Raw genomic sequence first — 16615 nt, 5'->3', positions numbered from 1 at the left:
AGGAACAGATAGCAGCACAGAAAAGTTGGCAAATTCATATTTAGAGAAGAAAGTTTTAAGTTCACCTTTAGGTATTTAATTTGTTTCCAGAATAATCATCTATTGATGTGTGTAATTATTGCAGCTCCTCCTTCCACCATCCTCCACACAGATTACTGAAAGCCAATAGTATATAAACTGGATTTTGTAATTAAAGTGAAAAATGTATACTTAACATTTACTAGCACTTACTGGAGGAAAAAAAACCACTAGAAACATGAGAGTACTTAAAATTCAGACTACTTTCAAACCCCGTACTCTTTTTCTAACAGGAGTGATTATATTCTTTGAATTTCTAAAATGAAAGTGTGTTTGAGGAGAAAAAAAAGTTCCCTTTTAATCACACAATCATGAAGTATGTAAGATTTTCTGCCCTGCAGCAGAAAAGTTTTCAATACTTAGCCAGCACAAACATGAATGCGCATTCCATGGGCCCTTCTGAGCATATCTATTAATTCAAACATTTGTCTTTGTGCAATTTTGGATTACTACAAATACAAATTACCATGCACTACTTGAAGTAATACAATAACTATTTACATTTTAATAAGATAAGGACCAAGGATTTATTTTAACTCTTTCATCCTACGAGGAGCCCAACTAGGGCCAATGTTTCTCACTACACGGGTAGCTCTACCCCACAGAAGATTTCTAGTCTTTGGGTATTCAGCGGTCCACCCATCTTCTGCTATCTCAGGGTGAAACAGGAACTTTGGCTGCAATGATGGCAGCAAAGGAAATCTGTAGCATACAGAGCTTTAAAGTTACTGCAAAGCAGATTTGGCCCCTTCTGTGGCAGTCCTAATCTGGCCCCGCTTGTCCCATACAACTTTCAGCCTCAGAAATCAGGAACATGCCCAGAAGAAAAGCCCTTCTCCCCAGATAGGCAGCCTATCCTATAAAGAAGTACTAGAGGCTGAGCAAAGTGATCAAGAAGAGAGTATCCTCAGATTTGGGGAAGAAAGAGGGGAGAAACAAGTATTCACACTTTGCTCCTGATTTAACCCTGACTCAGTTGCCCTCTCGAATTTTGACCTGGAGTTTAGGAAAGAGTGACCAGGCCCTTCTCACCCCTCTTCCAAGCTCCAAAACTACTGGGATTTTAGGCAGGTAGTGGGGCCTACTACTCCCACAGCAGTGTTTGCCAAGGATCCCCCATATCCTCTGCACCAGGTGTCACAGTCAGACTGAGTAGGAAGAGACTGCCTCTTGAGGCACTAGGGTAGTTGGTCTCACCTATCAAATTCTGGGCATGCCCTTCTGCTTTCCCCAGAGATAGCTTAGATCTGAAAGATGGGATACCTTATGGCAAAAGACTGCCTCATGGTTCTACAAAATTAAGAGGAAGAAGCAATATATGACTCAGTAGAAGATTCTTCCCCTACCTCCAGAGTAGTCAGGGTGTTTGCCAAAGATAATTTAAGCACCTTTGAGGAAAAGGTGGATTTGTCTGGACAAAACAGTAGTAGCTGACAATGGCTAGGTAGGAGGCAAATCAAAACTCATGTTCACTGTACTAAGATATGTTTTACTGTTACTTTGCTCCTCCCCTGTCCTCTTCTCAGTTTTTTTCATCTACTTATGGCATCCAGTTGTCACCTACTGTAAGATACTTGCCAGTGGTGAATGTGAAGCTTTTCCTGGCAAATGTGGAGCGTAGCCGTTACCATGCAGGATCAGACAAGTGGCCTATGTATTCCAATATTTTTTCTCCAACAGTGACCAGTATCAGCTTCTTCAGAGGAAGAAACTCTGCAGCAGGCTGTTGTGTGATAACCTGCCCCCAGGGAGAGTTATTGCCAATAATTAGAGATTGGTTACTCCCCAAAGCTTGAGGCTTATATCCCTTCTAAAGATCTCTTTTTAATATTAACTCTAGCTATTGCTGTTGTAAGAATAATCTATAAAGATGTCTAATCCTTTTTAAAAAAATCCTGCTAAGCTCTTGGCCTCAATGATTTCTTGAAGCAAGGAATTCCTGTCTGACTGTGAATTATGTGCAACAGTATTTCCTTTTACCAGTTTTGAATATGCCACTTTCTAATTTAATTGACGTCCACCTATTCCTATACAAGGAGAAAAGGTAAATAGAAGTTCCCAGATAAACCTTCTCTATACCATTCATTATTTTGTATCGTTTTAGTATGTCCCCTCAAGAACAGTACCAATATTTTCACTCTCTTCACATGAGTTTTCCCATACCTCTAATTCTTCTTGTTGTTCATCTCTAAACCCCTTCGATTTCTGAAACATCCTTTTTGAGATGTGGTGACCAGAATTGAACACAGTATTCCAGGTGATTTACCACTGATTTGTAGAACAACATTATAATAATATTTTTGTATTATTCTTAGTCCTATTACTTATACATTCTAACATTTTGTTCATTTTATTGATTCCTGATGCACGATTCCTGTTTTTTCCTCTGAGATGACGCACACAGTTCAGAACCCACTAAGGTGAGAAGTTCAAATAGTTTACCCCCAATGGGCATTACCCTGAATTTCTCAACTTTGAATATTATCTGCCATTATGCTGACCATTGACCTAGCTCTCTTACGATCTTCTGAAGTTCCACAGTATTCTCCCAGTGTGGACTAGCCTAAATAATCTGCAAATTTTGCCACCTCACTGGTCATCCCTTTTTCCAGATTATTAAACACCAATCCTAGTACAGAAACTTCTGACACTCTTCTACTGACATTTTCTCATGATAAAATTGACCAATTATCCTTACTCTGTTTTTGATCTCTTGGGCAGTTTCTGATTCATTATTGTATACTGTCTTTCACACCATGTCTACTTAGTTGCTTTACCTTCTTGTGAGGGATTTTATTAAAGCTCTTTTGAAAGTCCATATAAGTTGGGTCAGTAAGTTGTCTTTTATATACTATTTTATTGTCCTGTTCAAAGAAGTCTAAGAATTCTAGATTCAGGAGGCAGGGTTTTCCTTTACACACACTGTGCTTGTTAAGCTCCATCAGAGCTGGCTCTTCTAGCTGTTATAATTCTATTTATGATTATTTTAACCAATTTATCAAGTACAGAAGAAAAGCATACTGGCCTAATTCCTCAGACTGCCCCTAGCACCTATTTTTAAAAACAGAAGTGCAATACTGGCTACTATCTGAGATAGCAGTTCATTTCAATGAGAAGTCATTTTTACTAGTAGCTCACGCATTTACTTCTTAAATTCCTTCTTAACATTGGGTATTTGGGACCAGGTGACATGTTGCTTTCAGTTTATTTGTTCCAGAAACTCCTTTTTTGATATCTGTCTCTGAATGTGCCTTATCTCTGCTACCAGAAAAAAGAGTTACATCACCTCACCACTGTTATGAAGACTGATGAAAAGAAATCAGTTAGCTTCTCTAGAATGTTTCTTTCTTAGTTGATCTTCTTTCTCCAGGAGACCTATTAAATTCTCATGCAAACTTCCAGCATCACACACAAATCATTTCTTATTTGTTTCTATACCTTTAGCTATTTGCTATTAAAATTCCATCTTTACTCTCCCAAGTTCCTTCTTGCTTTTTGCCTGCTGTAGCTTATACTCCTTTTAATTGACTTCTGCAGAAAATGGAAAGCCTAATGGATATCTGGCTTTAACTTCCTGAACCTTTCTATTTAGTCATACTGATTTACTTATTGCTTCCTGATTCCCTTTCTTGTTTAGAGGTTTACATGCCTTCTGACACTATTACTGTTTCCTTAAAATAGTATCTATGCCGAACCTAAGGATTTCAACTTCTTTACATTTGATTTTAGGGACTTTTGCCTAGCTTCCTCCTTTTAAAGTCCACTTTATGAAATTAAACATAACCATACTATATTTCATCCCTCAATGAAAGCCAATCAGTTTCTGCAGAAATTAAGCTTCTATTTAAAAAAAAAAATGAAATTAAGTTTCTAACCATTACGGTTGTGAAGACAACCTTCCAAATGTAAAATGCAGCGCTGACTTCCTCAGTCTGCAGAAAGATTGCTTCAGTGCCTCTGCTGCTTTTCTTAGATCAGCCAAATAGCAGCAAAGTGATATCAAGACACTGGTCAGTTTCGTAACAGTGATTCCATACCCTTGGAAAAGCTGCATGCAGAATCAAGGGCAGGCACTGGATTTACTTGCAGGATGACCATATGCTCAAAAAGGGTTAGAGTAGTAGAGCTCTTCATCTCTTGCACAATCCCCATCATCCTTTCTATCTAACTTCAGCTAGCAGGTAAAGTTCTTCAGCTGATATGTCTACTAAACTTTTCAAGCCCAACTGTAACATCCCCTTGGGGAAGCACACACATTTTGGGGCTTCCAAAAGAAAAAGGGACAAAATTTGTATATTCTATTTCAGGGGTAGGCAACCTATGGCATGCATGCTGAAGCCAGCACGCGAACTGATTTTCAGTGGTGGTACTCACACTGCCCGGGTCCTGGCCACCCATTTCAAGTTAATTTCAAATGAAGCTTCTTAAACATTTTTAAAACATTACTTACTTTACACACAACAATAGTTTAGTTATATATTATAGACTTATAGAAGTCTAAAAACCTTCTAAAAACATTAACATGTATTACTGGCATGCAAAACCTTAAATTAGAGTGAATAAATGAAGACTCGGCACACCACTTCTGAAAGGTTGCCGACCCCTGTTCTATTTTATTTAGGTCTCATACCTGAATTGTGCTATTTAAAATCCAAGAAAGTCTTACTATAGCAATTTTTAAAATTAATTAGATAAATGTAAAAAGAGTGTGTGTAATTATGCGTAAAAATATTCACAGCAATTCAGTACCAAATGACATTAAATCACAGGTATACATGTTCTGTGAATAATGAAAAAGTTCCATTCAGTAATTTAATTTACAAGAGTACTTGGGCTTTCCCCTTACCCCATCATCATTATCGCAGAGTAAGAGGCCAGATATCAGTGAGTGCAGCCTAAGAATGAGTCTGCCATATTCACACTGACAAGAAAGAAAACTGTATTACTGAATTAGCTATGAAATAACTGCCACTAGTCTTCCACCTGCAAAAATCAAGAATGTCTACACTATTTAAAATGTATCTCTTAGCATTCATCTTTGGCAGAAAACTTATTTCCTTTTACTATGTATTTCACTGTTTCAAAGCAGTCATGTATGCAGATACATTCAAAATACAATATTTAAGAAATGTTTTACTGTGTCATGTGGTACATTAAATTCCAGAGAAGATTGGGCATACTGATTTGCAGTACTCAATCTACTTCATAGTGCTTAATTCAGGATACTACATCAGTATCTGCCATTAAGGGAGCTATTTGCCCTCCAACTAAGCAGGAACAAGGTACTGCAATGACAGCTGCTTATTTAGAGAAAACTGGGAGATGAACTAATTACATATTATACACTGCAAATCTAATTGCAAGTTGCCAGTACTTAAAATATACCGACAAAAAAAAAAAGATGAATTACTTTACCATGCAACAGAGATTCTAACTCAATTCTATTTACTTTACCAGCAACAAAGTATTTTTCAATATTTTCCAAAAACAAAATAAGTAGACTGAATTTAACAAATTCCAGAAAAAGCATTATTTGTATATGATTTAGGTACTGAACAACTGAGTTTAGAAACTTGAATAAGTTTTTTATTTGTTTCCAAATAAACAAGATGATAATCTTAAGCTATAATGGAAAATTCTAAAACTTGACCATCTGAAATCTGCTAAAAGAAAGTTCTATTAATGTCCTGTTACAAACTACACCTACACACAAATAATTTTGTCTACCATTGAAGTGCAGCAAGCTCTAAGGAGGAACCAGCAACTATTCTATGACACTGCCTCTGGATCAGTATGAAAAGCATAGTAGAGCACTACAATCACCTATTGCACAAAACTATCCATGCTCTTATTCTTTAGGAGCCTCCTCTCTCTGCATCAGCCTCACAGGCCACTATTATTAACCAGCAACTTAAGAGGGGAGGGCACTGGAATGTTGTAGACAGATGTACAAACATGGAATATGAATCACTGAAACAGAACATTCTTATGCCAGAGCCGCAAGGAACAAGATCTTGACAAGAGAAACTATTCCATGTGATTAGTCTGATTAACTCCAATTGTCTTCACCAGGTCCAAGTTGAAAGTATCTCACAGCAAGGGGCTTTGAATATATCTCAGAAACAAGAACAATTTGTTTAAGGACAGTCTCTCCACAGCTGGGAAGCAATGTCAAAGGAAAGGGAAACAAAAACAAACCACTTTCCACCCCGTACTATCATCCAATTTTGAAATTGTGGAGGCACTAAAGTGCACCCAGACATTTGAGTTAGAGATATAGCCTGTTAGGCCAGAGAAAGCCAGTGAAGAATGTTTGAATTTATTATTGGGAGGGATAATTATGGCCTCCCTAGGGGAGATAAAGTGTCCAGTGAATAAACATGCTTTCATCTGGCATGTACTCAAAGAACTATTCTTTGATATTAGTGTTCTTGCTAATTATCACCAAAGATCTGACCTGTTCTTTCTGGAAGTGGTCACTGAGAAAGTGATGGCAGACCAAATCCAACAGATCTTAAATCTTCCAAGCTTTTGGATCCTAGACAGGCTTTAGATCTGGCCACAGCACAGAAAAAGCATCAGTTTCAGTGGCAAACAACAGGCTTCTTTATACATACTACTAGATCTTTCAGCTGCTTTTTATTGATGGGATTTTCAAGAGGGCCTAAGTGATGCAGAACACAAGTCACGCTGACTTACAATGAGACTTACCTACCTATGTCACTTAGACACTTCTAAAAAATTATACCCAATATTTAGGCTTGGAAGGTTAGATTTTTATTGGCAAATGTTGATTTCACCACACAAAAACAAACTGATGAAAAAAATATTTCCATCGATGACGGAAATTTACAGGATTGGCGAAGTAAGAAAAATGCTGCGTGAGAACTTTAAGAGTTTGAATTAAGGATACTTAGTTTGTATATTTTGACATGTGACATTAACAATGTGTGTTTTAATGGTTATAAAGCTTTAATTTTTGGAATCTCGGTGTCTACCATAATTTCCTACAACTGTAAAAAATTGAATTGATATAAACAAACATTGATATCAACCACTGAAATTACAAAAAACAAAAACAACCAATCCCACAAATTCTGCCAAGCCTACCTTTATTGTTGAACATGAGATTCACTGATGACTATGAGACTCCGTGGGGGTGGGGGCGCACGGGGTAGGAGACAAAGGACAGAATAGCTTTAAAAATTGTTGCATTCATTCCTTATAAAAAAATCCCAGCGAATGCTGAGCGGAAAACTGGCCTGCCTGCCTGAAGACTGTAAGTTATGATGTACCCCAAGAATCAGTCTTGAAACCTCCTTTCTTCAATGCTTCTATATAACTAAGGATTGAGAGATGCAAGAGGATCAATATGCTGATGGCTCAACTCTATATCTTCTTTTCACCTCAACCACACTAAGTGGTTTCCTTGCTCTTTGGATGTCAGAGATAGAAACCTGGATGAAAGACAGTTGGCTTATGCTCACTTTGGATAATAGAAGTGAAGCTGAGCAGAAGAGGAAGCATTTTGAGAACCTGAGGTCCATGTCTATTCTCTTAAATATGGCCCTACTTACTACTGAGAGTAGTTGTATCTTAGAGAGAGATTCCTGGCTGCTACTAGACTGTAAACGATATGCAGTGACTAAAACACACCAAAATATCAGCCAAAACCCCCAAAGCATACTCTATTGTCAGATGTTGTATTCACACATTCTTTCACACCCATTATCTTTAGGCCAGAATACTGCAATGAACCCAGAGATAATCTTGACTATTACTCAGAAGCTTCCGCTAACAGAGTACATTACCATCTACAGTAACATCTACAAACCTTAACCTTTCCTATATCTAGCCACAATAACTTTGACTTCCTCACTTTAATTGTAAGCTTCACTTCTATCAAACAAGATCTGGAGGCAGGTAGTTCTCAACAGAAAGCCCTTGACCCTGGGATTCAGTACAGTAAAAAAATACACCTGAGCCCGAACTTGACCTCACTTAGAAGAAGGTGATAGATACACACATCTAATTTTTCCACCAGGTGTAGTTTCTGGACTCTCCCATTTGACCTACTAGCTAGGTTTTCCCGCAAACACCAAGCTTACTGTAGATTACACGGGAATGCAAGGTAGCATGCCTTACATAGCCTTTAGGGATTTTTTTTTTTAATTTAAAACTCAAGCTGTGCCCAGAACTATAACAGTATTTCAGAAATAGCAAATACTAATACCCAAACTACACAACTGCTAGGTTTTAACAAAGCTGTCTACAACAGCTGTCTACAATGTCAGGTTCTGTCTTTGCAATACAACCTGCACCAACAAACATCTTCCAGTTTTAGTTATACCACCACCACCAATATCCATTAAGTACATAAGTTAAAGTTGCTGTATGACTTGATAAGCAAAAAGACAAAATGCTTGCAAACTAGACCATGGAATGTAATAAAAGGTCAAGTATATACTGAGAGTTACCTATCAATATTGTAAAGTTATTAACAAAAAAAACTTGCACCGAAATTGATTTTTAAAATAACCAGAAAATAAATATCCCAGAAGAACTGCAGAAACCAAAAAGCATTTGATTCAACAGCTTTGGCTTGCTGTTATCTTGGAGGAAATAAAAAAGGACAGTATGTCTTTGCTTAAGAAAAGGCAGGAATTGGGAGCAAGGGTGTCTGGGCCACATCTTGCAAAGTGCTCTTTGTTGGCTGGCCCACAAGGCAGCTCCCCGATATAAAAAGAACTACACAAGGCCCACTTGGCCAAAGGTAATTAGTGCATTGCCAGCGATAAGAGGAAGACTGAGGTAATAATGGTACACGACAACAAATAGAAGGGCCACAATGGAAGGGTAAAAATGGAATTCACAGTAAAAGTCTCAATTTCTCATTCAAAATATGCTACAGAAGAAAAGGGTGTGTGAAATATAACCAAGTTCTGCATCCATTATATGTTACCTAGGTTTTGTTTGACTATCAGTTACTCTCTTTGAGGTGGGGGTAGAAGGGTGGAATCTAGTCTATTTAGATGATAGCCTCTTTGGAAGAGGGTATACTTTTCACTCTGTATTTATACAGCAATGAGAGCAATGAAACAACAGTACTGATTGGGGCCTCTAGTCACTCCCATAAAACAAATAATAAACTTCCATTCTTGACAAATAAAACTATAAAATACTACTACTCACTGGTGGCTTTCATATAAATTCTAAGTTGAAATTGCCTGGGACTGTAACGGCCATCTACTACATTTCAGGTATAGTTCAAGTTTGAGTTGATATGAGTAAAAAACAAAAACCTTGTTTCTCTAACAAAAACCTTGTTTCTCCATTTTCTTTAACTGCGTAGCTTTGAAGGAACAATGCTGCTATAAATAGCACTATAACCATTTACTAGCACAATCTTTTTAGATGTTAGTTATTTTAAATACCCTCCATTCAAATATGTTTGCTATAAAAAGACACCTTTCAATGCCAATATTCAATAACAAATATTTTCTAATTAAAGACAGCAACGTCCAACTTTAATGCTGACCAGCAAGATGTAGTGAGAAAGAATTTTATGAAAATAATGAATTCTAGTTCCAACAAAGCAGTCGAAGAATCCAAGATCGCACACCAGTATACAAGTGTCATTATGTGCTAAACTGGTAAGATGCTATTTTCCAATTGACATTAAAATTATACTCCTACTCAAATAAGGAGGAGGTATGAATTCTTTCTATACAAGCTTCACTTCCTCACCTTGAAAAAAGGCACAATGGTCTATAGCAGCAGAGTAGCCTGTGGCCCTCATGGGCCAGTGTATTAAGAAAATGTATATCTGATTATGAAACTAGAACATATTCCCTGAGCTGCACTCCTGACTTCTAAACTCAAGAGTCTGAGCTGTTCTCTTACTATGGACAGGTGGAAGGGGGTGCTACTTTCCACCACCTCTCCTGCAGCATTAGGGGGCAGCGCTGATGTGGATAGAGTGCGCTGATGTGGATAAAGATAGCTATTGTCCCTTCCCTGCTACACCTACCTTAGCCGCTCCCCTGAGAGAGGAAAGTAGTTCTGGTTGCAACTTTGCCTGCTTCCCTCACAGGCTGTGGGAACTCCAGGGACAACAGAATTTGTTCTCATATTTCTAGAATGGCACATACTTGTAAATGTTATACTCTACTGCTCTTGAAATGGTCTGTAAGAACAAAAGTACCTACTTCAATTTTCTTGTTTTGTTTTTTTGCTGTTTCATATCTAAAAGGTCCAAAATCAAAGATAATATTGCAAATGAATATGGTGTGCAAATTACCAAAGTGCAACAATTAACTAAAATTCTATATAATAAAATTCTCAGGACTGTAACTCCCAAACAACCTTGAGTAAAGTAGCCATACATACTCATGATTATTACAATTAGTTCAATTAACATACATGCAAGTGTTTTATGTCCATTTTTTCTTCTTGTTGCCATACATGCTCTTCATCTTAAACAAAAAACCCCAGTTAATAGTCCTTTTAAATTTCAATAAAGGGACACTGTCAACATAAGTCACATTTCTGTCTGACTCTTTACCTACGTTTACTGTAAATTAAACTTTTACTGAAAATCTTTTCTAGTTTATATAAATGATTGTCAAATGTACGATGTTTCACTGTTACCAACAAAGGCCCTGATCCTGCAAGCACCTAGACACTCTGGTGAAGACAGATCATTGAAATGTATCTTTTTTTAATTTTTGAATATAAACTACACATTATCCACTTTGTCAATGGGAACTGACAAGATAATCATTTAATCGAATATTTAAAACTTTTTATTTTTGGAAAGGAATGTTTAGTGCATGTAGGGTTGGGTGTTTTGTTTTTTGGAAGCCCTCTACAGCCCATCAAAATTTACCCCAGCATCTGTGTGCATGAAGTATTGCTACAACCACAAATATTTTATGTTACTTAAAATGTAAATGTTTGTAATTGAGAATAAAAGAAATATTTAAAAGAATGATCAAATCCCATATCTGTTGGTTCCAATAGCTTGGGAACAGCATATTGTGATTGCAACTGCTATGTACACCTTTACCCTGATATAACGTGACCTGATATAATACGAGTTCGGATACAATACGGTAAAGCAGTGCTCCAGGGGGGTGGGGCTGCGCACTCCGGCAGATCAAAGCAAGTTCAATATAGCACGGGGTTTCACCTATAACACGGTAAGATTTTTAGGCTCCCGAGGACAGCATTATATTGGAGTAGAGATGTATATCTTTGAGTTGCTGATACCATATAGTCTAAGTACCATATAAACTGTTGGAACAACTGTTAAATTGAATGTTTAAAACATAACTATTCTAGTTGAGAAGTAATTATCATCAATAATCTCAGTTTAGAACAAATGTTTCCTATTAATCCCACTAGAATTGACCCACTGGGAAATTTTATGTGAAGAATTGGCATACATTTCATTTAAAACATCCATCCTCTTTCTTGAAGAAGTTGATTCATAAAGGGATTTAAGATTAGAGAGATTATGGAGAGACCACTTTCTACGATTTACATTAGAAGTATTTTCTCTAAGAAGAAAATGGATTGATACTAGTATATTTTTCCTTTTATGACGGTGTGAAGCTTTAAGTCAACTTAAGCTCTGTCTACAGTAGCACTTCTGTCTCCCACCTGACATAGCCACCGCCATTCATTGTGGGTGGTTTAATTATGTTGGCAGGAGAGCTCTCTCCCACCGGCACAGAGTGGCTACATAGAAGACCTTACAGCAGCGCAGATGTGCCGCTGTAAGATCCGTAATGTAGACATAGCCTTAGACATAAGACAGCGTCTGTAGACAGATGATGTCCATCCTGTTGAGCCAGAGGGTCAAACTAATCTCAAAACAGTCAAGGGGCCACCATCAATAGTTTAGGGTATTACTTCTGCCCTGTGTGCTACGTAGGTGGCACAAAGGGAACAGAAAACTCCTGCAAGTTTTCCTGCTGAGTATTCCCTCAGCATGGAGGAATACGCAGAGGAAGGAGAGCAAATCCCATGGAGCCACAGTGGGGGAGCGGTGGGAGCGTTTCCAGTTATCTCCAAATAGTTTATAGTCAGCCCCTTAGGGACCACAGCCACCAGGTATGAGTGAGGCAGCCCCTAGTCTCCTTTAACCTGTGCCAGGATCAGGGCAGAGAATCAGGGAGCTGTAACTGGTGAGTAGTTTTCAGCTTTCTTCCCCTCTTGACTTCCCTGGTTGACTGTTGGGGAAGAGAACCATCCTTTGGTAAACATTTCCCCTATGCTCAGGATGAGCCAGTCAAGCTCTGGTCCTGTTCTCCGATAGCACGATCTGAACATGAATCAAACAGGCAAAAGGACAAAATCTAGCCCTTGGAGACAATAGAGACAGAATGTGTTATGTTGGCAAAAATATAACCTTTGAAAATTACAGAGTTTAAATTTATGGACATAAGGTTAAGACATAGGTACCTCTAAAATTACCCCTCAAATCAATATATTATTTATCCTCCTTTACTCTCTAAAAATATTTTGACATGTAGCTCTAATAACTCTGTTTTTACTCAAAATCCTGACCTGGCTATGGATGATTGTGTTTAAAGGAAAGTATTTAACTATTACCTCAAGAGTTTTTCAGACTAAAGGAAGTTTGAATCTGAGGTTTCAGAGTAGCAGCCATGTTAGTCTGTATCCGCAAAAAGAACAGGAGTACTTGTGGCACCTTACAGACTAAAATTTATTTCAGCATGAGCTTTCGTGAGCTACAGCTCACTTCTTCGGATGCACAGAATGGAACACACAGACAGGAGATATTTATACTTAGAGAGAACATGAAAAGGTGGAAGCATGCATCTTTTCAAGTTCTCTGTATGTATAAATCTCTCATTTCTGTGTGTTCCATTCTATGCATCCGAAGAAGTGAGCTGTAGCTCACGAAAGCTCATGCTGAAATAAATTTATTAGTCTGTAAGGTGCCACAAGTACTCCTGCTTTTTTTGAATGTGAGAACATTGAGCAGTGAATGTGAGCAGATTACTTGACCAGTATTTTCCTCTCTTTCCTTAACTATTGTTTCAGATTTGTATTGATTAAGGCTTTGCTTCTGAACATAGTCAACTCTCTGCTTGACCCAGCTGTGAAGTCATACTCTTCTGTTTACAATATCACTATCTTGTCATGGAAGGTTAAAATGACTGCTGCTTCAATTTAACTTTGCTACAGGATCAAATAAAAGACCAACGTGGGCCATGAGAGTGTGCTGGTTTAATTGAACTCACAGTTTGGATAATTTACAAATATAATGAGAGGTTATGAAAAACACACCAGGTAGCTTTCACAACACTCCAGTCCTTTACATTTCTGCATTATGAAGCCATGACACTATATACTGATAAATATGGTCTCTCAAATGTTATATATTAACTTAGTCAAGAGTCGCAAGACTTTAGCACCAAAGCTTTATAATTTTTTCAATGAGCTAAAATTAGTAAATCTACTTCTGAAGCTTGCAAAATCTACTTCTAAAGCTTGCAAAAAAAAAAAAAATCTGACATCTTCACCCCACGCCAATGAAAATGCCTCCACACTGTAAGAAGTGTCTTGCTTTGCTTGGAAAGCTGTGTATGCAAAGCATGAAACATCAAGTGTCAATCTGCATAATGAATATACTTCTAGTTGCTTGTAAGTAATCTTATGTAATCATAGTAATTTGTGTCCTACATGCTAACAAACATTAGTTGCTATGACATCTCACTAGGACACATGCAATCCAACACTTTCCTTATCAAATATGCAATACAAATTTATAAATGTTTCTTTCATGTCCTTTTACACTTGAGACTGTATTGAACAACAGCAATTAAGAAATTAATATCTGATATAGTGAATGCTTTAACTTCTTAACTTCACAGGGGGAATACAGCAGCTCAACAAACCTTTATGCATTTGGCTCAGTAGGGTTTAACATTTTTATTTTAGTTCAAAAACACCTGTCATTAATACAGACATTGTTTGAGGTAAATGGAAAACTTAAGATTTTATCTCAAGCCACTAACCAGAGATCAAGTTGAGGGGAGAAAAATAGTGATATGCTCCCTAGTCCTGCTTATAAACCACACACCTTCATTCACCTGTGAAGCCAAAATAGGATGTTATTACCAGTAGACTGTGTAGCCTTGGTAACATTTCTTGCAGCCTTTGATCAGTAGTGAAATAGATAAGTTTGAAGCTAAATTAAAGGTCACCATTCCCACTTAAATAGAGCAGTATAAGCCTCAAATAGTACTTCTAAGAGGTGATCTACAACCTCAGACAGATGTCAATGTGTTGGTTTTGAGAGTTATCACCACAACTAAAAGGGCTAATGTCACAATCCAGTAAAAGCACTTAAGCATATGAACTCCTTGGTGAATCCAGGCCTAAATTAAAGCTTAAATTCTGAAGTACGAAGTGATTGCCTCTCATAGAGCCATCAAAAGTCAGCATAATTCAACCCCTGAATTAAAGGTTATAGCTGTAAAAAAAAAATTGAATATAACTAAAAGTGATAAACCAAATGTATTTCAAAACATAGCTTGTCTTTTAAAAATGAAATGTCATAGAAAGACAAAGTGCATTCTGAAGGAAAATCAGCATATGGTTTGGAGGAAAGTTATCCTGTTTCATTTACAGACTTGAAATCAGTTCAGGAGGTAAATTTCTTTAAACCATTTTACAGATGGAAAGACAGACAAATAGGATGAATGATTTAAGCAAGGTCACAGAGCAAGGCAGAGATACTCTTGTATTCTAGCCCCTGGACCATGCTGCCACCCACAGATAAACACCTTGAGTTGCTCAAATACATCTGTGCATTTCCCATCATTCTTATAGCCTGATTAAGACAGACAATGTCAAATAGTTGAGTGCACACATTCACTTGCATACATGTTTGTGTTTTAATGTGTTTCACTGGAAGTCTCTGTGACACAAAACAGTTTCAACTATAACAAAGAAAAATTTCACCAATATATGAGGTTTACTAGGCTAGACAAAGTGACTTGCCATTATTGGAGGGGTGGCAAATCACAACCAAAGAAGAGAGAATTGGGGGTAATAATTCCTGCATACAGAGTCTCTTTTTTTGTTTATCCAGTGTGTTCTTTGGGCATACAAGGTGAGCCCTAGCGTTTATAATCAGTCACAGTCATGATTTTGGTTACCTTTTCCATTCTGAACACACATCACACACCACTAAGAATGAAAAAAAAAAAAAAGGTGAAACCAACCCAAGAGCCAATAAACGGAAAAGAATAATTAAACCCTGAATCAGGACTGGAGAAGGAAGGGGCAGCGACCGGGGCTAGGAGGCAGAGAGGAGGGCAGCTGGGCAGGGGAAGCAATCGGGGGCAAGAGGCAGCAGCAGGAGGCGGGGCAGGGGCAGCAATCGGCGCTAAGAGGCAGCAGCAGGCAGGGAAGAGGAGCAGAGGGCGGAGATGCTTAAGCCCCGGCCCCTGCGGGAGGGCCAAGAGGCTGGGGCCGCGGGCTGTTCCCTAGCCCCGGGAGAGGCTGCGGCCAGGCTCGGCCGGCGGGCAGGCGGGGTAGGGCGCTGCCCCGGCTCGGCTCGGCTCGGTACTCACCAGACCATGCCATAGGCCCCCTCACCGATGTAGGAGAGGTTGATGTAGCGGGGCCCCACATCGAACACCTGGCCCCGCACCATCTCCGGACCCCCGGCGTTGGCCGAGCCGCCTGCAGCCCCGGCCCCCGATACCGCCGCCATGTTCTCCGTGCCGGGAACCGCTATGGAAAGGGGGATGTGGTCGCCTCCGGTGCCCGCGCGGCCGCTGCGCTCAGACGGACCCGCTGCCGCCCGCTCCCAGGCCCGCTCGCCGCTGCTGTGAGGAGACAGAGGCTGAGGGGGGCGCGCGCGCATAAACGGGAGGGGGAGGAGGGCTCGCGCACACAGCAGGAGGAGGAGCGAGGAAACCAGGCGCGAGAAAGACAGGAGGGCGGGGCTAAGGGGACTGCGGTAACTTCAGAGCCGCAGCAGCAAAGAGGGGCGGGGCCGGGCAGGTCACGTGGCCGGTGTGCGGGCTTCGCGTGGAAAGCCCTGCTGCAGAGCAGCATTAGGAGTCAGGTGACAGGACAGGCTGCCAATGGGTTGGTGCCTGCGCTGGTCTGGGGCGCCAGCTTCAGCGCATCTTCTCAGTGCCCCTGGGCTGCGGCTCCAGAGGGGGGCGCCCCAGCACACTGGGGCCTTGAATTCTTCTGAGGCAAATTGGGGTCCATTGTCAGTGAGTACAGTGTCCGGGATGGTGCATCTCACATGGGGCTTTCAGTTGGCCACTCCTTGACATGCTTCTTGTATCAGGCAGGGATAGGGCATTGACTTCCCCACAATTTGAATAGCAATCCACTGTACTTGCATACTGCTTTTCCTTGAAGGTACATAAATCTGCTCCGGCCTTGTCCCATAGTTGGGTGGGGAGCTCATGCGGTAACTGAATTTCTTTCTGCAGGTGGTTATTGCATAACCGCCAGCTGTCCCACCCTTCTATCA

At 39.5% G+C, this 16615-nt stretch overlaps 1 protein-coding gene across 1 annotated transcript in view; it reads right to left on the bottom strand.

The window, feature by feature from the left end:
* Positions 1 to 16003, bottom strand: part of MAPK1 (mitogen-activated protein kinase 1) — a 51753-nt gene extending 35750 nt beyond the window's left edge. The window contains exon 1 of the mRNA XM_050924000.1: positions 15693 to 16003. Coding sequence (XP_050779957.1) covers positions 15693 to 15988 — 296 coding nt within the window. The 5' untranslated portion in view covers positions 15989 to 16003. The remainder of the gene's footprint in view (positions 1 to 15692) is intronic.
* Between the last annotated feature and the right edge of the window lie 612 nt (positions 16004 to 16615).

Source organism: Gopherus flavomarginatus, chromosome 15 (genome assembly GCF_025201925.1).
Source record: "Gopherus flavomarginatus isolate rGopFla2 chromosome 15, rGopFla2.mat.asm, whole genome shotgun sequence".
NCBI classification, from domain to species: domain Eukaryota; kingdom Metazoa; phylum Chordata; order Testudines; family Testudinidae; genus Gopherus; species Gopherus flavomarginatus.
Note: the sequence above shows the minus strand (reverse complement) of the source record. Positions and strands in the feature narration are given on the sequence as shown.